At 38.2% G+C, this 21,751-nt stretch overlaps 1 protein-coding gene across 8 annotated transcripts; it reads right to left on the reverse strand.

Annotated features, from left to right (window-relative positions):
• Positions 1-13: 13 nt before the first annotated feature.
• On the reverse strand, positions 14-15,578 carry OSGEPL1 (O-sialoglycoprotein endopeptidase like 1). Of its 8 annotated transcripts, XR_010122861.1 has the most exons (10): positions 15,449-15,578; positions 14,183-14,423; positions 8,654-9,041; positions 7,623-7,827; positions 7,398-7,546; positions 6,215-6,345; positions 6,019-6,090; positions 3,907-4,013; positions 2,446-2,567; positions 14-518 (listed from the first exon to the last, which is right to left on the reverse strand). XR_010122861.1 is itself a non-coding variant. In XM_054479366.2 (9 exons), the coding sequence occupies exons 2-8, from the start codon at positions 14,401-14,403 to the stop codon at positions 3,935-3,937; spliced, it is 1,245 nt and encodes a 414-aa protein (XP_054335341.1). In that variant the 5' UTR covers positions 14,404-14,423; positions 15,449-15,578; the 3' UTR covers positions 14-518; positions 3,907-3,934. The 8 variants fall into 8 exon arrangements, 7 of the variants coding, with proteins under 7 accessions (XP_054335341.1, XP_054335339.1, XP_063503774.1 ...); XM_054479366.2 differs by lacking the exon at positions 2,446-2,567; XM_054479364.2 differs by lacking the exon at positions 2,446-2,567 and having other exon boundaries at positions 14-681.
• Positions 15,579-21,751: the final 6,173 nt, after the last annotated feature.

Raw genomic sequence — 21,751 nt, forward strand, 5'->3', positions numbered from 1 at the left:
TTCCTGAGCCATCTTTTAAAAAATTTTTTATTTTTAATAATGGTAATATGCAAATAACATAACTGAATAATCTTTTTGAATGGAAGTTCTTGATCTCGATACTAAGCAGATTTTCCTTAGCATGTCTACAGGAATTTAGTATCAGGTCAGAGTTATGGTTTCAAAAAATTAGGATTTCTGTAAAAGAAGGCCTGCACTTAAACCTTAAAATTTATTGACTGACATGAGTGGTATAACTAGTGTATATATCAAGAGTTAACATTTTTAAATTGGTGTGCAAGAAGCCCGATTCAAAGTAGCCCACATGGTAACATTTATTGTAATACTTTGAGATATTTGGTAATAAATATTACAAATGTATAAGTCTTCTAAGACCCAAAATGTATACCTTAAGAAACATTTTGGCTAGGCATGGTGGCTCACACCTGTAATCCCAGCACTTCTGGAGGCCAAGGTGGGAGGATCACTTGAATTCAGCAGTTCAGGACCAGCCCGGGCAACATGGCAAGAGCCTGTCTCTACAAAAAATAGAAATAAAGTTGGCTGGGCATGGACATGCACACCTGTAGTCCCAGCTATTCAAGAGGCTAAGGCAGGAGGATTGCTTGAGTTCAGGAAGTCAGGGTTGCAGTGAGTAGTGATCTGGCTACTGTACTCCAGCTGAGGTCAGAGAGTGAGACCCTGTCTCAAAAAAAAAAAGAAAAGAAAAGTCTGAGAGTCAGTGGATGAAGCAGAAAAGAAAAATTAAAAAATAAAATAAAAATTTTTTAAAAGGGAAAAAAGGTTTATTTAAAAATAAAATCTGAAATCATTGCCCATCAAGTACGTGAGTATGGCTTTTGTGGCTAACAGTGTTGCTCATTCTCCATATTTATAGATTGTCTTTGGTTTGCAACTGGAAAGGGTAATAGTCTTTGTGGCTTAGAACTATATGATATCTTTGCTCAAATAGCAATGTCTGCTTCTCCTATTTTATAGCTGCAGATAGATATGATACAAACACCTGGCTTCACTGTGTACTTTATTTTACTTACTTATTTATTTATTTATTCGAGATGGAGTCTCGCTCTGTCACCCAGGCTGGAGTGCAGTGGCAAGATCTTGGCTCACTCCACCTGCTGGGTTCAGGCAATTCTCCTGCCTCAGCCTCTTGAGTAGCTGCGGTTACAGGTGCCTGCCACCACGCCTGGCTAATTTTTGTATTTTTAGTAGAGACGAGGTTTCACCATGTTGGCCAGGCTGGTCTCGAACTCCTGACATCAGGTGATCCGCCTGCCTTGGCCTCCCAAAGTGCTGGGATTACAGGTGTGAGCCACTGCACCTGGCTTCACGGTGTACTTTAAAGCTCCCCTTTTCTCCATCCACTTGCTGAATTGCCTCCATACAGTCTGAGGGTCTTGCTATAATCCATTCTCTACCTGGGCTGCAGTAAGCATTGAAAGTATATATTAATTAGCAGTTATTTTCCCCGATATGTACTTAGGGCTTTCTATGTGCCAGAGTCCAAAGTCAGTGGGTGAGTGAGTGGGTGAATGAATTATTATTTATTTATTTGTCTGTTTGAGACAGGGTCTTGCTCTGTTACCCAGGCTGGAGGGCAATAGTGCAATCATAGCTCCTGGGTTCAAAGCAATCATCCCACCTCAGCCTCCTGAGTGGCTAGGGCTACAGGTCCTCGGTCTTTGTTATGCTAAGTGTGGTGGTACAGGCCTGTAGCCCTAGCTACTCAGGAAGCTGAGGTCTCTGCTGTGTTGCCCAGGCTGGTCCCAAATTCCTGGCCTCAAGTGATCCTCCTCCCTTGGCCTCCCAAAGCATTAGGATGAGCTACCATGCAAACCTTGTGTTCTTAACCACTAAAAAATAAGAGACCTCTTTAATCTTCATATTTAATTCTAAATTATCTTAATGGTGCTGAGTCACAACTTTCTGGTGGATTGACTGAAATATAGGAAATGCGGAGGGAAATGGTCTATTTTATACTAGAAAGGGATACATATTCAAGTGATGAATTGTGTTATCCAGCACCATTAAGGATAAGAATTTATAACAATGGAAATATTAAGCTTCTGTAGATAATTTAAAAAGCCTTTAGAGAGCAACTTTTGAGCTCTGAAACTGGTTTCAGGTAGGCTCAAGACTATATTTTAGGACTATTTTCAGGTTATCAGAGTTTCTTTGCATTCAATGCCAGATATTTCCTGAGTATCTTGGCCTAGCCAGACCATCCTACCACTCCTAAAATTTATACTACTTCTCCTATAAATCTCCCCTATAAAGATTATTTTTATTGGCTGGGCATGGTGGCTCATACCTGTAATCCCAGCACTTTGGGAGGCCAAGGCGGGTGGATCACATGGTCAGGAGTTCGAGACCAGCCTGGCCAGCATGGTGAAACCCCACCTCTACTAAAAATACAAAAAATGAGCTGGGCATGGTAGTGCTTGCCTGTAGTCCCAGCTACTCGGGAGGCTGAGGCAGGAGAATTGCTTGAACCTGGCAGACGGAGGTTGCAGTGAGCCAAGATTCAGCCATTGCACTCCAGTCTGGACAACAGAGCGAGACTCTGTCTAAAAAAAAAAAAAAAAAAAAAAAAAAAGATTATTTTATTTTTATTACTCCACGGTTTTTTTTTTTTTTTTTTTTTTAAATGATGTGTGAAAAGTCAGGCCCTGGAGGCTGAAGTTGGAGGATTACATGAGCCTAGGAGTTCTACTCCAGCCTGGGGCAACATAGCAAGATGCTGTCCATAAAAATAGAAATAAAAAATTATGTATGAGAAAGTCCTCCAGATATAGAGGGTTATATTCAAAGAATTGTACTTTTAGTTACTTTAATCAAGGCAGAAAAACAGTGATAAGCTTATAATATTTGCAGTACAGTTTGGATTAAAAAAAATCCAAAAAATCTCCCTCATTTATTTCCATCTGATTATATACAATTTCTCAAATAACTGATGTGAAAGTATGTGGACAACTAAAGCGTACAATACATACTTGAGGGATTACTTACATGTTAAAATTGTAAAACCTCAAATTATATGGATTTTAAAAAATGCATAGACATCCTATTTACTCCAGAGATGATGATACCTAATAACGAACTCTTAAAATTAATAACATATTATGTTAGAGAAAGTCAGCTTTTCTCTTGATTTGGAAATGTCTGCTTTGACATGACTGATCTAAAATCGCTCTCTTGCGCACATCTGTAATCCCAGCATTTTGGGAGGCCGAGGCAGGCAGATTGCCTGAGCTCAGGAATTCAAGACCACCCTGGGCAACATGGTGAAACCCCATCTCTACTAAAAAAACAAAAAATTAGCCAGACGTGGTGGTGGGCTCCTGTAGTCCCAGCTACTCAGAAGGCTGAAAGCAGGAGAATCGCTTGAACCCAGAAGGTAGAGGTTGCATGCAGTAAGCTGAGATCACGCCACTGCACTCCAGCCTGGGTGACAGAGGGAGATTATCTCCAAAAAACAATAATGATAAAAAAAAATAAAACTGCTCTCTCATTATAAAGTCAGCTTCTTGTTTCAGTAGGAGTTAAAAAATAGCTTCTCCTATCCTGATTTGAGGAAGTGGGGGAAAGTCCTAGGCCTGTATGATACAAGGCCAGAATTCAGCAAAATTACTGTGCTTCTTTCAAAGCTTTTCTTTTTACCTGCCAACATCAATACATTCCTTTCTCAAAAGATGTTTCATTTTGGTTTTTAATAATTAAAAGAAAAAGAAAAAAAACTATCTTCCCTTGTAAGACTTTAAACACATTACAGTATCTCAGAAGAGCAGGTAAAACATCAATTATAAAAAAAAAAAGAAATAAAGTCTTGATGAATAATTAATATTATATATCTTCTACAATTTGATACACAAAACAATAGAAACTTAATTTTAACCTTAATACTACCTTTAGGGACTTTTCTGAACAGCAGAAATCATATCTCCATTTTTAATTGTGGTACTTTTATGGACGCTTCTCCAACTTCTTTTGATATGTCTACTCCAAGAGGACATCTACATCATAAGCAGACAAATTGTATTATTTATTTGCTTCATGATCCATCACTAGTTCCGCAGACTATTTGCTTAGAATTCTGACAGTATAAATATCTAATATTTAATTCATCATATGTGGTGATGATTCTTAAATACTTACAAATATACTGGGACCTCAAGTCAGGATAATGAAAGCTAGTCTCATTAATAAGAAATCTAAATTTTGAGATGTTTTTGAAAGAAACAGTTTTACTGTTCTCAAATACTGTAAATAAGTTAAAAACATAACATGAAATATAAAAATAATGAAAAATATCTTATAATTCTCTACAAAGCTAAAAAGGTAAAACCATTTTTGCCACACAGCTAAAGTCAAACCTGTATCCATTTACATTTTAGAAATGTCCTAGGTTTCTATAGGTTCTTCTCTGAAGTTTCAAAAGCTGCCTTGCCCCTTTTCTACCATCCTTTGCCATTACTAGCCAAAGAGGTCTTAGTTCCTGCTGTCTTTTTCTGTTCCTCCTCAGTAACTAATTTTTGCTTCAGATTTCTGCTTTTCTACCATGTTGTCCAAGATAAGGCTTTGCTTTGACTGAATCCCAACCTGGAAAAAGCCATCATCTCCAGCCTCAACACTGCCACAAGGGGACATAACTGAATCAGAGGATATACTCTATCTGAGACAAGGTATCAAAGGGATGCCTTCCGGTACTACTAACTCAATTCAGTTCATTCATCATCAGCATACATGTAATTCATATATAGCACAACTGTCAAGTTACGGAATATAATGCTGACAAGTTGTCTTTTTTTTTTTTTTTGAGATGGAGTCTCACTCTGTCACCCAGGCTGGAGTGCAGTGGTGTGATCTCGGCTTACTGCAACCTCTGCCTCGAGGATTCAGGCAATTCTCCTGCCTCAGCCTCCCGAGTAGCTGCGATTACAGGCGCCTGCCACTACGCCTGGCTAATTTTTGTATTTTCAGTAGAGATGGGGTTTCACCATGTTAGCCAGGCTGGTCTCGAACTCCTAACCTCAGGTGATCTGCCCACGTCAGCCTCCCAAAGTGCTGGGATTACAGGCATGAACCACCATGCCTGGCCAATGCTGACAAGTTTTAAAACATCAGATGAAACAGTGTTCAAAATATAATTATGTTAGATTATGAAAATAATTGTCTTTTACTATTCCAGAATTACAACAGAATTTGATAGTAATTTGAAAAACCAGCCAGGTGTGGTGGCTCACACCTGTCATCCCAGCATTTTGGGAGGCCGAGGTGGGTGGATCACTTGAGGCCTGGAGTTCGAGACCAGCCTGGCCAATGTGGCAAAACCCAAAAACTAAAAACACAAAAAATTAGCTGGGCACAGCTGTATGAACCTGTAATTCCAGCTACTCAGGAGGCTGAGGCATGACAATCACTTGAATGTGGGAAGCAGAGGTTGCAGTGAGCCGAGAATGCACCACTGCACTCTAGCCTGGGTGACACAGTAAGACTCTAAAAAAAAAAAGAAAAAAAGTAAAATAAAAAACTGTGCTATTCACTGGAACTTTGATTTGGGAGAGGAAATAAGGCTTGCAGGAAACAGCTATCTTTTGGCCAATTCTCAACTGCCTGTGTAAGAGCATAGTCACAACCCACTACTCTCACACCTGAATGCTTTCTGCATGTTTTCCTTAAATTTCCCAGCATACTTGCTGGTTCTGAGATGTTCTTGACATTGCAAAAGTCCAGGCCATGGACATAGTTTACATTCTAGTTCCAAAGGAAGGAATTCATCACTCTTACTTATGTCCTGTTTCTAACTCACCTAAACTTGTCAAGATTTTTATAATTTGATACTGTAGCAAAAATATTTCTCATATGGTATCAACCTTAACTAGGTTCATGAAAGAAATTTATGTAACTTTCCTTCAAGTACCACCAGAATGTCAATGAAAACCTCATATATAAAGGCAAAATCCAGGCTTTGTCTTAAGTAATGTAACTTGCATAAAGATCATGAATGATACCACATACTTTGGTTCATAGCGGATGCCTTCTATGTCATGTAAAATGCCCGAGCCAGCACGTAGTCTTTCAATACCATTCCTAAATAAGAATCATTAAAATAAAATCAATAGCTCCAAGATCTGAAGGAAGAAGGCTTAGTATGATAAAATGGCAATTAATATTTACAGAGTTATGAGTGAAGCACATATATCCTGTGGCTTACCATGCAATCATAATGCCATTATCAGTGCATAGTCTGGGAGGAGGACACAACAAAGTGCACTGTGTTGCGTTTGTTAAAATTTCCAGAGCTTTGCGGATATAGAAGTTACTCGCGACACCACCAGATGCAACCTGAAGGAATTGAGAAAACCAAAATAACTATCATATATGGATATGAACCAAGCTGCTAATTAAACCTGGAGAAAAATATCAGCATTAAACAATAATAAACTATCCCATTTTGAGATGGGTAATGGGCAGATGATATATCTATATAATAAAAATTTGGAAAGAAAAAAATTACTAACAATTCTAATAACGTACAAACATTACTAGCATTTTTGTATATTTTCTTCCAACCTTTCATCTAAATATTTATTTAATATAATTACAGTCATAGTACACTACTATTTTAGACCCTGAAATTTTTATTAAATATTTTGTGCATTTTACTACATAACTCTGAAAAAATTATTCTTTGATATCCATGTAAAATTCCATCTATGAATTACTACCATTTAAACATTTTCCCACTTTAGTTTATAATTTTTAAATGAATAACTTTTAATAATTTTAAATGAATTTTAAATGAATAGTAAATGAATTTTAAATGAATTTTAAATGAATATTAATTTTAATAATTTTAAATGAATAATTTTTAAATGCATAAAGTTTAAGATACAGTTAAACAGGATGTTTGTCAAGGCTTTTAAGCACAATTAAAGGGATTTCGGCTGGTACAATATAGTGGATTATCAGAACTTTATCAACATTAGTGTCACGAAAGTTGGTATACCACCTCCCACTGCTAAATTTGACTGGCTTATTAAAAAAACAAACAAACAAAGGGATTTCATCAAAGGATGAAGGAAATCCACCTATTTTTCTAAAAATAGTGAGAGCAGTTACTGCATTTACTTTCTTTATTGTAAGCCCTCTTTTAAATCCAACAAGAAGATGCAAAATTAGATTTATGTGCCATAGAAGCTATACAGCTGTCCCATAAAGCTGCCAAACTAGTACAAGAAATGGCTGTTAGTCTTTCCTATCCTGCATAATTTCATACTGTCAGGGCTAGCATACGGCATAAAGATCTGTTCATCCTAAACACAAGGTCAAGGTCTTGGGAAAAAAGTAACATATTGCAAAGTGTAACTATTACTATAAAATGAGATAAAACTTACCAGTACTGCATTATTTTGAGGTAACAAGTCTCTCTGCTTACAAAACAGAATAGCCCGATGTGTTCTTTTCACAAGATGACATGCCATTGTGTGCTGTACTGTGGCAGCAATGTCTGCAGCTGAAGACAGGATTTGCCCCTTCTCAATACCTGCAGAAATGAGCAGCTATTTTTAGGCACAATCCAGGAATATTTATCTGTTCAACTTTACTAATTAGAAATATACCTTCCTCTTTTTCCTTTTTCATTATTATTTTATCAGTAACATGTTGAAGTCCAGTAAAAGAAAAATCACAATTTTTAGCACGATGCAAGGGAGGTTTGATGTCAAAATGAAATCTATTTCCTTGTTTGGCCAAATGTTCTATGGCTTTCCCACCACTCATGGTGGAGCACTCTGGATGTTTTATTAAAGAAAGTCTTCTTGCCACCTATCAAAGAAACATATTTTTTAGAGTCATAAAATTAAATACTGTGAAACGAAAAGATGCAAAGGAATAAATTGAAAATTACTAACAAAACAAAAATCCCCTGAATGAATAAAACATGCTATACTTTGGCAAATATAGATTATAGCTGATATTGAGGTAAGGAGACAACCCTGTTCCTTATGATGACCCGAACAATAAGAGGCCAATCACTGCCCCTGTCTATGTTTGCTCTTCTATTGGGATTGGAAAATAGGCTTGAAGTTGACAATAACTGCTTAATGATGAACGTCAATAAGAACTTGTCCTATACTTCCTATTATTTCACTGTGGGAAGCAGTGTTTTTTTGTTTGTTTGTTTTCCTATATATGGCAGTAGCCTCTGTAGTATTCTAAAACAAAGGGGGGCGGGGGGGGGGACCCTACCTGTCTGTGGTGTAAGTAATTGTGTGATTTAATTCTGTGCATTGCATCTTTAATGTCCTTATGTTAATCTATATATATTCTCTTATTTTACCTTTTTTGCAGTATGTTAGTTTACAAAGCACGTTCTTTCACATATATTATTTGACAAAATACATAACTGTATCTGCAAACTATTTCAGCCTTTATGTACAGATATGAACCTCTTACCATTTTATTAAGAAAGGCTAAGAATTATAAAATTGTGTACTACTCTTTGTATTTTTTCTTACCATATGTGAATTTTTTTCAGTTTACTAAGATATCATTCAGAAATATTTAGGTGAATGGTGGTAGCACATCTATTGCTACTTAGTTGAAATGGACAACATAACAAAAAAGAATGGAGAAATTAATTCTTAATTACCTTGTCAAGCATGTCACCTGGTGCTATGTCCAAAGACTTTCCAAGAAGCAGAAAATCTGAAACTCCTTGAACTAATGCCAACAGACAGTGACCTCCAGAAATCAAAAGAACTAAAAAAGGAAATTCTACTTTATTGGTCAACCTAATAGTAAGTGCATGAGCCTCCATATGATGAATGGGAATGAATGGCTTTTTTAACTGTCCCACCAGCTGTAAGCTAAATGATAAGCCCACTCCAAGGCTTAAAGCAAGTCCTGGTTTTATGGTAGTTGCAATTGCTGAGAGGTCACTTGAAGAGATTCTACTGGCAGAAAGAGCTTCTTGTACTATTCGTTGAATATTTTCTCTGTGAAGCTGTTGAGCTACTGGAGGAACAATCCCACCTGTTCTGAAAGAAAGAAAGACAGCTTTTTGTAGTTTTAAGATTGTAAAAATGAAGAAAAATGATATTACAGCTAAAGGCATGCCTTCAAGTTAATCATTATATAGCTGAGTAAGTCAAGTATTTTCTAATTGTGTGCCTTCTAACATAGCACACTATGGTTAAAACTCAGTAAGCAGTAATTAAGGGGATAATGTTTCTGACTTTTTCAATTTATGCACAACAAACTCCCTTGGATTTGTTTGTTGACAAATGAAATCACCAAAATAATCTTGCAAAGCATTCCACACAAGTTTTGAGCATAGGAAGGACAGGAAAAAATTGTATTTAAGGAAAATTAATTCCCTTGCTGACAGAAGATTTTAAGAGAGATTACTGCGAAAGTATTTGGTAAAATGATTATATCTTAAACTGGGCGATTGTGGGAATGGAAAGAAAGGGACAGAGAACCTTAAGAACTGTAATAACTGTATATAAGGGGACAGGGGGACTAAGGCATCAAAGTTTGTTCAGCTATTCAGCTGGAATGACCGGGAGAAAAGAAATTCTAAAAGAGAAACATGAAGACAGTTTTATAAAGAAGATGAGTTTATTTTAAAACACATTCCACTTGAGGTCACAGCAGGACAGCAGATAGCTTGCAATCCTGAAATACAGTTTGGGAATCTGGTGCTCAGAGTTGGTAATTTGGATTTTTGGTCCATGTAGGATGGTGGATGGCCACTCCAAATGTCAGATGTAAAGAACTAAGAGACAATTTTGCTAGCAACAAATTTGCTACCATGTGATTGATTTACAATATGAGAACTAGAGCAATAAAATAGAGTCTGCAAAACGCACTGCTAGTTTCAAAAAAAAAATCATCTTCAAATATTTGATGTTGCAAGATCTACTAGTTCTATGTGTAGAAATGAAAATCCTCAGTAAGTGCATTCAATGAATATTTGCTGAGTAATTAAAATATTGTTTCAGGCAATGAGGGGGATATAAATGAAATGATCTGATTTCAACACTTCCACATTGTAATATAATTTTCCTTAATTCTTCAAAGCTACTTTTTCTCTTATATTCCTCATCTTTGTTAGTGGCATCAAATAACCCTTGGGTTTCAAAGTTCATCTTTACTTCCTTTCTCTCCCTCACTCTCTGCATTTAAGTTTATCACCACTCCTACTGCCAAGTCTCAAAAGCCCTCATCTCAGTCTATTCAACAGTCTTCTAATTGTACTTTCCTAACAACGTCCTTTGATCCTTAGAGCCCATCCTATATTGCTGCCAGAGAATACTCTAAAGCAAATGCTACCACTGTTATTCCCCTACTGAAAACCTTTAGTTTCATGGAATTTGGGAGACATCAAATCCAAATTCTCTCCCTGCCACTCATTTCTTCCTTCTCTGTCTTGCCTCCCTCCTTTCCTTTCTATGCCTCTTCTATTTTATCTTCCAGGGATTATGCTAAACACTAGGGCCAAATAAGAACATGGCTTTATTCTCAAAGAATTAATAATAACAATGTATTTTTGTCTGTGATTTGTAGACAGTATGGAGTGTGGATTAGGGAACAAAGCTAAAAAAGAGGCAGGGAAACCATTGAGGCTTGAAGCTATAGCCAAGAGTCTGTGCAAAAGACAATAAGGGATTGAACTCAATCAGTGAGAAGGGAGAGGAAAGTTGCAAAAAATATTTGGGAGATGGATTTACTATGAATGGATGACTGATTTGGATTTGGAATGGTGAGGGAGAAGTCAAGGGTGTCCTTCAGGTTTCTGGCTTGGAAGAAGGGACTCCTCCTGCCAAGTAATCCTCTATTATTGCATTTTCCATGCTGTTTCACAATGATCTGCTTACTGTCTTCTTCATTTTTACTGATAGTAGTAGTAGAACTACTATTGTTACTAATAGCTAGCTTGTATTCAGCCCTTGCTATTCATCAAGAATGCCCTAAAAGCTTTAAAGGAATTCACACTTAATATTCACAACACTAATTTGAGTTAGTGGTCATTATTATCATTTTACAGATAAGGAAACTGAGGCACAAAAAACTGTGCACAGTATCAAATGTAGTAAATGGCTGAACCAGAATATAAGCCTAGTAAATGGCTGAACCAGAATATAAGCCTACACTCTAACCCACTTATATGGTGAGCTGTTCAAAGGCAAGGGTCATATGTCTCATTTATATTTGTATCCCAAATGCCCTAAGTATTGCCTGGCAGCTACAGGTATTCAAAAAATGCTGAGATGAGCCAGGTGGATGGTATCACTGAAGCCTGTTTGCCCAGTAGTCTCCTCAGTTGACCTATGCTCTAGCTAAACTGAATGTCTAGTACTTTCTCACTTCTTTGCCTTTGCTGACAATGCTCACTTAGTGATATGGTTTGGATCTGTGTCCCTGCCCAAATCTCACGTAGAATGGTAATTCCCAATGTTGGAGATGGGGCCTGGTGGGAGGTGACTACATCATGGGGGCATATTTTCCCCTTGGTACTGTGTTGCGATAGTCAATGAGTTCTCATGAGATCTTCTTGTTTAAAATTGTGGGCCGGGCACGGTGGTTCACGCCTGTAATCCCAGCACTTTGGGAGGCCGAGGTGGGCGGATCACTTGAGGTCGGGAGTTCGAGATCAGCCTGACCAACATGGAGAAACCCCGTCTCTACTAAAAATACAAAATTAGCTGGGCATGGTGGCGCATGCCTATAATCCCAGCTACTCTGGAGGCTGACGGGGGAGAATTGCTTGAACCTGGGAGGCGGAGGTTGTGGTGAGCCAAGATTGCGCCATTGCACTGTGGTCTGGGCAACAAGAGCAAAACTCCATCTCAAAAGAAAAAAAGTGTAGCACCTCACCCCCCTCTCTCGGTCCTGCTCCTGCCATGTAAGATGCCTACTCCCACTTTGCCTTCCGCCATGAGTAAAAGGTCCCTGGGGCCTCCCCAGAAGCAGATGCAGCCACGCTTCCTAAACAGCCTGTGGAAACATGAACCAATTAAACCTCTTTTCTTTATAAATTACCCAGTCTCAGGTATTTCTTTATAGCAGTGCAAGAACGAACTAACACAGCCGGGTTATAATATTCTTTCCATCTCCATTCACTGAAGGCCTAATGAAAGGCCACTGAACACCTGTGATGTGTCAAACATTGTGTTAGGCACTAGGCATAGCATAGTGATTAATACAGACATGGCCCCTGTCACCATGGCACTTAGACTCTACTGAGAGAGATTATACATACACAAGCGAATGTATAAATTGTGAAAGTATTACAAAGAAAATATGCAGGGTATCATGATACAGAATAAATAGGATGGGAGTACCTAATTTAGATAAAGTGGTCAGGATAGTCCTTTCTGTGCCATTAACTTTTACATGTTCAAAAGTTCAGTGCACTCAGGAAAAACTGAAAGGACTGTGAAGCTGAGGCACAGTAATAATAGTTACTGTCTGTATCACTTGTTTTACCTTATGCTATGCTGCCTTGCACTATTAATTCTCCTTGTAGGTCTAGATACCATGTCTCCATAATCAAGTTAAGCTTCCTTAAACCAAGGACTTTGCAGTACTTCACAGTGCCTTACTAATATCCAACACAGTCCCTTTCACATAGTTATTGTTTGAGGCTTAATCTGCCTCTTTACATACATTATTTCTAATGCCACCCTCCCGTAATTCTATGAGGCAGATGTTAATTTTCCTTTTTTTTGAGACGGACTCTCGCTCTGTCGCCCAGGATGGAGTCCAATGGCACGATCTCTGCTCACTGCAAGCTCCGCCTCCCGGGTTCACGCCATTCTCCTGCCTCAGCCTCCCAAGTAGCTGCGACTACAGGCGCCCGGCACCACGCCTGGCTAATTTTTTTTGTATTTTTAGTAGAGATGGGGTTTCACCATGTTAGCCAGGATGGTCTCAATCTCCTGACCTCGTGGTCCACTCGCCTCGGCCTCCCAAAGTGATGGGATTACAGGCGTGAGCCACAGCGCCCGGCCAATTTTCCTATTTTACTGATGTGAAAACAGAATCAGAGAGGATATAGAACTTGCCTACAGTTACAGAGCCAATACCAAGTGCTTAATTCAGGATTCAAATACAGGACTGTGATTCCAAAATACCAGGCTTTTTCACTATTCAGATGTTGTAAATTGATAGCTTAAAGGTATACTCATCTGTAGAGTATTTTAATATATTTTAAATTAGCTACTAATGTAAAAAATCTGCAAATACGACATTAACAATCTGGATTTCCGGCCCGGCGCGGTGTCTCACGCCTGTAATCCCAGCACTTTGGGAGGCCGAGGTAGGTGGATCATGAGGTCAGGAGATCGAGACCATCCTGGCCAACATGGTGAAACCCCGTCTCTACTAAAATGCAAAAAATTAGCTGGGCGTGGTGGTGCGTGCAGGTAGTCCCAGCTACTTGGGAGGGTGAGACAGGGGAATCGTTTGAACTCGAGAGGCGGAGATTGCAGTGAGCCGAGATCATGCCACTGCACTCCAGCCTGGTGACAGAGTGAGACTCTGTCTCACCAAAAAAAAAAAAAAAAAATCTGGATTTCCATTTTCTCTTGAAAATTATAATAATCTAATAACACAGGTCCTGCATTCCCACATGACAACTGGCTAGAGCTGAGTAGTGACCTACTCCAGACATTATCCACTTTTTATCTTGTCCATTTATTTAGGTAACCTGCCTGGTAGTCCTCTACAAACATCACAGTTTATAATCCTTGCACCATTCTATGCTTTAATACAACAGTGTATTATTATTTAAGTACTAATACAAGTTATATGTATAAATATGAATAGGATTTTTTTTTTCAATGACTGTTTTCCTAGGACTTCAGCTGAGACCATGAAACCTAGAAGTAGAGAAAAGAAGGAATGCATTACTGAAGAAAAATCATCAATAAATACTGAAGCTGGGAATGAGCTCAGTTTCTTTTGGCAACAGGATTAGTTAAGGTTGGGACCTTATTGTGAAGACCCTTAAAAGCCAGGATGAAGTGTTTGAGGTTTTCTATAGCAGTTATTAAAAGTGTTTGCAAAAAGGAATAAGACAGTAGCTCCTGAAAACTTTTATATATAACAAATACAAAAGAATGATTTTACTTTTTCCAAAAAAGTGGAAATGACTAAGATAATGTCTACTTACTTTAAATGAACTTCAGTTTGGGAATGTATTGCTTCTCCCAACACATTTCCAGTTTCATCCACCACAGCAGCTGCTGTATCATCACAACTGGTTTCAATTCCCAATACTATTTTATGAAGAAATAGTGTTCCAGGATGAAAATTAAAACTTCTTAAAAATTCATAAACTTTCCTTTTTGATGGTTTAAAAAAAACTCCTGCAGTCTTAGTCAAGATTAGCATACTTACTCTATAGATAATTCCTGAAAAAGAATTACAGAAACAACTTATTATTTGCAACTGACATTAGCCAGCTTATTTTTCAATATATAGTTTTATAGAATTACAGGAAAGTTTGTAAAAGTCACCAAAAGTTTGTAAAGGCTACAGCAACATGTGAATATAAATAATATTATGAATGAATATAATGTTCTCCAAGGGGGAAAACAGGGGTCAGATATAAAATTTTTTAGTATTATTATTACTTGCATGCTGTTCCTACCAAAAGACTTATTATTAAGACAGCTAATATAAAGTACAATAATTGATAGTCCTCTGAAAAGTGCTATTTATTTTTTGACAGCTAAAATTAAGACAAAATGTGGATTTTCTAAAAAGAATCAAACAACAAAGGCAGGTGGAACAGATAAAAATACTGTTAATGTATTCCATCTCTTAAAAACATCTTTCAAAATAAAACTGGATCATTTGGTTCAAAAACAAGAGTTAACATAAACACACACACGCCAACTGCAACCTAACACCTATTTTTATCCTTAATTACAATCTTTGGAATTAAATCTCCACTTTTTGCTACAGGTTTTGTCATAACAAGGATCTTCCCAAATCCTTTTCCCCCAAAATAATAGCAGCCCATCACTAAAGCACACTAGTATTTTCACAGTGCGAAGCACCTAATTTTATGCCCCCAAATCATCCGTTCTAAAACTTTCTGGGTGTTAAAGCAGGGCCTTTCTCCACCACACTAAAGGGACACAGGGCATCCCAGGGATTAGAGATGAGCGACCTATTTGCAGAGGGCAGTTGCGGGCAGTGCAGCCCAGACAGACACAACCTAGAGGAATTAGATTTGCATTAACAAAATCTGGACAAGGAGGATTGTGCGAAGCACTACCCTTTCGGGCCAAGAAAGCTGCAGGGTGAACCCACGTGACTTGGGTAGCGCTGGTCTCCTGTCGGCTCTAAGGCGGCGATGGGCGCAAACTGGAACCGCTTTTCCAGGTGCGCAAAAGCGTCAGTGGGGTGAAGAGTGAGCAATTTCACCCACCTTCCTCTTGGGCGGCAGTAGCTAGCACTTGTCTCCTTTCCCTAGTAAAGACTGTTGACTCTCCTTATCGCTGCAGGAGAAAGCCCGAACCTGGCGCCCGGAAGTGATGTCATCGGAACTGTGCAAGGTCCCTTCCAGAGCTGGCTGCTGTTTCGCTAGCGAGCGGCATGCTTAGTGAAGAAAAGCTTAAAGGCCGTCTTTGCCCAAAATGCTCTCTGTGCGCGCCTGCATTTCCCCCAGATTTGCAGGTGATGAGAGTTCTGTAAAATTACACAGCTAGTGACTGATCCAGCGGAGGCCGAATACAGGTTTGTCTGACTACACAACATCAAGTTCCAAACACTAAGCTACATTAAAAAGAAATTGGTTTTTTGCCCTTGGCTGGAATTTGGTTGCTACTGTGAGAAAAGGATGGGGTAGATTATTCGTCATTCATTTTTAAGGGAAATATCACCAAATCTAAACGTACGGGTGAGGTACCTGCTACTTTCATCGAAGAAATAGGATGGAATCTAGCGGCGCCCCCTAGCAGGGTTACCAGAGAACGGAAGTGTTTCTGGTCGGACAGTGTAAACCGTTTCTCCCACTTCACTAGGAAGAAAGGGGCTGGCTTATTTTTACAATTAAAAAAAAAAAAAAAAAAACTCGGGAGACTGAGGCAGGAGAACTGCTTGAACTGGGACCCGGGAGGCGGAGGTAGCAGTGAGCCGAGGTTGCGCCACTGCACTCCAGCCTGAGCTACAGAGCGAGACTCTGTCTCAAAAAAAAAAAAAAAAAAAAAAGGCTGTGGTAAATATTCAGTTGCCTTAAAAAAATCCTATTTTCATAATGCATTATATTGTCCTTCCTTACTATGTACACGAAATTCAGCATGGTATGTTTTCAAAGTCTTGCACCTGCTTTTTCTTTTTTTTTTCTTTTATTGGTTTGTGAACTTCGTTTTGAACATTGTTTGGACAGATTTATTCCAAGAGTCAGCCTTTTCCCCTGCTGGTATTTTAAGATTTTAGTAAGCAAGGACCTTAGAATCCACTGTTGTACAGGGCTGGCATATATACCTGCACTTTGCACGTTGTGAAGCTCTGGATATAAAAGATGAGTAAATCCCATAACAACATGTTGGGAAGCCACAGAGTACAGTCTAGAGGTGGATACAGATAAATAAGTAAATAATTACCAGAATAGGTGGAGGTTTTTTAGGTGGAACTTATGTTTTTCAAAAATTTCATTTATGTGTAACAATAATGATAAAGTGGCACTATGTACCAGGCACCTGCTGTAGATTAATTTCTTTCAAAATCCCATGAAGTAGTTTCTGTCCTCATTTTACAGGCAACTGGACCACAGAGTTTGGGTGCTTTGGAGGTCACACAACTAGGAAAAGCAAAGCTAGGATTAGAAGTCAGGCCATCTGGCACTGGAGTCTGTTTTCTTAACAACTAGAAGAGAAAATAACTCACGTTTTCTCTAGGGTGCACTGTTGGCCTAAAAAACGAAAAAAAGAAAAATTAAAACCTAAAGGTTAAGAAAAATTAGTCATACTGTTAGAGAGGTCAGAGGTTATTTCTGTTATACATTGGAATCCAGTTTGAACATAAAACCTTTCACATCAGGTATTATTTTTCTTACAATTCCAATTATGTTCAGCAGGTATATCCCGATGCTCTTCTGTGCTGTCAAGACAAGCAAGATCCTATTGTGTGTGCCATCATTGGTAGATTCTTCATCTAGGCACTCTTGGCCAGTGTTGAGTCCGAATGCTGTATTATGTGAAATAGGAGAACTCTAGGGCACATTAGTATGGAATTTTCTTTCCCTTGACTGAATATATGTGAAGTGGCACTTATACAAGTCCCACGTATTTAGCAAAGGTGTACATTTTCTATGTTCTTTATTGTAACATAGGAGAGGGTTGTTGGGGGAAAAGCAAGTATACTCTCTGAGGCCTGTCTGTACTTTTATGCAGATACAGTTAGAATGCCACTCATGGGCATTCTAAAAAAATATGGCTTATGTAAGTTCAACATAAATCGAGAGTTCCAGCTGAATCTAGATACGCTTATTTTGTCTCAGATATTGTGTGTCTAGCTTTCCATTTGTAGCCTTCAGAGGAAATTTGTATTATTAATACATATTATATATTAATACATATAAGAATCTTTCTTTTTTAGATGGAGTCTCACTCTGTCACCAGGCTGGAGTGCAGTGCTGCCATCTCAGCTCACTGCAACCTCCACCTCCGGGGTTCAAGCAATTCTCCGGCCTCAGCCTTCTGAGTAGCTGGGACTATGGGTGCCGGCCACCATGCCCAGCTAATTTTTGTATTTTTAGTAGAGATGACATTTCACTATGTTGGCCAGGCTGGTTTCGAACTCCTGACCTCGTGATCCACCTGCCTCAGCTTCCCAAAGTGCTGGGATTACAGGCATGAGCCACCACACCTGGCCCAAATCCTATTTTTCAATATTTATTTCTTAATTATGTCCTACTAGGTTAGGTTTTATTTTCATTTATTACATATTTTTTGGGTTATTTCCTTTATGCTAGGAACTTTATTAGTTATTAAGGATACAGATAAGGTCCATTCTCTGTTCTCAAGAATCTGAGTCTATAGGCAGAAGACAAAATGCAGTACAGAATTATGGAAATGTGAATGGAAACTGCATTCAGAGAGGGGTATTGCTTGGGAAAAGCCACACTGGCGTGCCACAGATGTATGCCAGCCTGGCAGGCCCATAGTGTGATTACTTGAGTGTCAATATCTGATTCTTTTATAGGCTTGAAATTGGTTTATCAGGTCTGGAAGTGACTGGACTCAGGAGTACTGAGTTACCCATCACAAATTGCTAATAAAATGCTGTGTAAAAGCCATGAATACTACTGTATTATTTATGAAAAACACAATTACGGGGAAGCTAGGATAGTTGAGTTTGTTGATCATTATCTTCCTTGTATTGACCATATTACAATGAAGGCTAAATCCAAGTTATAATTAGAAGATTGCTTGGTAAATACGGAACAGAAACAATAGAAATGAGTGTGGTGCTTTTAATGGCTAATATTTCAAGCCTGATGCAACCCTTTCCACTTGAGTCAGTCTTACATTCTTTGAGTTGGCTAGTGCTAAAAATACATTGCCATTTTCCTTTCTCCATTTTTTTTTTTTTTTTTGAGATGAAGTCTGGATTGCAATGGCGTGAGGTTGGCTCACTGCAACCTCTGCCTCCCGGGTCCAAGCGATCCTCCTGCCCCAGCCTCCCGAGTAGCTGGGACTACAGGTGCACGCCACCACACCCAGCTAATTTTTGTATTTTTAGTAGAGACGGGGTTTCACCACGTTGGCCAGGATGGTCTCCATCTCTTGACCTCATGATCCACCTGCCTCGGCCTCCCAAAGTGCTGGGATTACAGGCGTGAGCCACTGCACCCGGCCCATCCTTTCTCCTCTTAAATTTTCTTTGCTGACCAATATCTCTTGATGTGGAACGTTCTTTCATTAGTGGTAATACTGTCAATCAGGTCCTTGGGAGTTATTTTGGGTTTTGTTTGCTGAGCCATTATGCTTATTTTACAAATTAACTTTTCTGAACTTTATTGTGGTAGAATTTACATAACAAAATTTACCATTTTAACCATTTTTAAGTTCAAAGGAACTAAGTACATTCACATTGCTATGCAACCATGACTACCATCTAGCTCGAAAACCTTTTCATCTTCTCAAACTGAAATTCTGTACCCATTAAACAATAAGCTCCCAGCCAGGCACGTGGCTCGCACCTGTAATCCCAGCACTTTGGGAGGCTGAGGTGGGCGGATTACCTGGAGTCAGGAGTTCGAGACCAGCCTGGCCAACATGATGGTCGTCTCTCCTAAAAATACAAAAATTAGCTCGGTGTGGTGATGAATGCTTGTAATCCCAGCTACGCAGGAGGCTGAGGCATGAGAATCACTTGAACCTGGGGGGCAGACGTTGCAGTGAGCTGGGATTGCACCACTGCACTCCAGCCTAGGCAACAGAGGGAGACTCCCGTCTCAAAAAAAACAAAACAAAAACAAGAACCAATAAGCTCCCATTCCTTCTGCCTTCCAGCCCTTGGCAACCACCGTTCCACTTTAAATTTGATTATTCTAGGAGTTCATAAAAGTGGGATAACACAGTATTTGTCATTTTGTGACTGACTTATTTCACATATCGTAATGTCTTCAAGATTCATCCAGGATGTAATATATATCAGAATTTTCCTCCTTTTTAAGGCTGAATAATATTCCATTATGTGTATATGTCATATTTCTTTTAACCATTCATCCCTTCATGGACACTTGGATTGCTTCCACCTTCTGGCTATTGTGAATAATGCTGCTGTGAACATAGATGTACAAATATCTGTCCAAGTTCCTGCTTTTACTTCTTTTGGGTATATACCCAGAAGTGGAATTGCTGGATATAATTTTAATTTTTGAGGAATCTCCATACTCAGATGATCTTATTTCCTTATTTTTCAAGTGTGTGGGTCTATGTGTGGTTTTGGCAGGGAAGGCAGAGGGTGAGTCTCTGTCGTTCCCACATACTCCCCATGACTGTTAAGTGCTGTGTTAGAAGCATATGGTTTGATGAGAATTCTAGGAGAGACAAATGTTTCAAAGGATCTCTGTATTTTCACTGGCAATTACTAACAAATCATCTGGCTTCTCTGTTCCCCCTATAAAAATTATAAAATGGAGAAAATAATGCATGTTTTATCATCTTGGTAAAATGGTCAACATAAATGCAGAATATTTGAAAACTCCGGGGTTTTCAAAATAAGATTGTCAATAAAAATTTATAATTGCTAATTGGAAAGTCAGAAAATTTATACACTGTAAAATTCCTTTCATACTTTATATCTTAAAACTATTTTACAATGTTAATGAAGTAGCTTATTTCTTTACTAAAGTTCTTGTATTTAAGATTATTTCATCATGACATACTTATGCAGTCTGAGTGAACGGACACTGTGATAAACTGCCTTATCTGCTAAACTTAACATTATTTAGAACTTGAGAGCTACACGTAAGTCATTCCATAACCATTGTTTATCAAAGGCTTGAATAATTAGTCAAGAAATGAAATAAATTACAGTGCTACACTGAAAACCCAATTTTTTTTTACTATTTTTCTAATTATGAAATATTTCAGATTTTGAAAAAATTAAATACTATAAACAACTTCTGTGAGGCCAACATTCAACCTGAGATAAAATCATCCAATACAGTTGAAGCCCTGTGTCCTATATACTTGATACATTCAGGATTCTGACTTTGATGCTTATAATTCTCATGCATTCATTTGTAGCTATATGAAAATTTTTAAACCCAACATAACAAACTACTTGCTAAATCACTGGATCTTTTTTACCTGGAACTGAAATTAGGCAGTAAAATAAAAATGTGATACATCTCATTCTTTTTTTTGACACAATAAAGGAGAGTTTATCTCTGCTATTCTACTTACCTTCCCCTTCCCTGCGCTGCACTACTCCAAACCTCCTTTTAGGGTATTTTACCTAGACATGTCCTTTTAGTACGAAACTTGTTCACATTTCTCACATCGACATGTACTATCCATGTTATTGTTTTGGGAATTACTCTTCTCTGTCTATCCTGTTAGAAAGACTATTAAATTGCACTGGTTGACACTGGGTTGCTCCATTTGTGTTCTTCATTACTAGCATGAGGCTATTTTTGGGTGATACTTACTGATGACATATATAATATAGAAGACACAGGAGAAATATACTGCATGAAAATCAAGATTCAGCTTTAGCTAGACAAGATGAATCAATAAACTAAAATCTAACAAGATGGAGTTCCATAGGAAAAATGTCTTAAGAGTTTGGTTTAATAAATCAATTTCACATGTGAAGGGTAAGCCATAATTTAACAGCACTACATATTGAAGATTTAAGGTTTTAGTGACATAAAGTGAATCAGTGACATGTGGTCGTCAAAATAAAAAACTAAAGTGGTATTAGGCAGCATTAAAAAAAAGCATCCAGAACAGGGGAAGTGGTACTCTTTCACAGCATATCTGATCACCTCTTGTATTTAACTCTTGTGCTATATAATAAGTAATAAACTGGAACTCAGAGCAGAATTACCAGGATAGGGAGAAATCTGAAACCATATCATATGGAAAATGGTGAAGGCTCTAGTAATATTTATTCCATGCTGTTGACACCAATTTAAAAGTTATCTTTAAATACTTGAAGAGTTATGTAAAGATTAGATTTTTGACTCAATATACAACAAAGTGTAAATTCTATT

Source organism: Pongo pygmaeus, chromosome 11, assembly GCF_028885625.2.
Source record: "Pongo pygmaeus isolate AG05252 chromosome 11, NHGRI_mPonPyg2-v2.0_pri, whole genome shotgun sequence".
Lineage (NCBI taxonomy): Eukaryota > Metazoa > Chordata > Mammalia > Primates > Hominidae > Pongo > Pongo pygmaeus.

Coding starts and splice junctions, on each gene's coding strand:
- OSGEPL1 (XM_054479366.2), bottom strand. CDS start 14,403: ATGCTAATCTTGACTAAGACTGCAGGAGTTTTTTTTAAACCATCAAAA. Junction 6,091..6,214: donor AATGGCATTATGATTGCATG/GTAAGCCACAGG, acceptor ATTCTTATTTAG/GAATGGTATTGAAAGACTAC. Junction 4,014..6,018: donor GGCATCCGCTATGAACCAAA/GTATGTGGTATC, acceptor CTTATGATGTAG/ATGTCCTCTTGGAGTAGACA.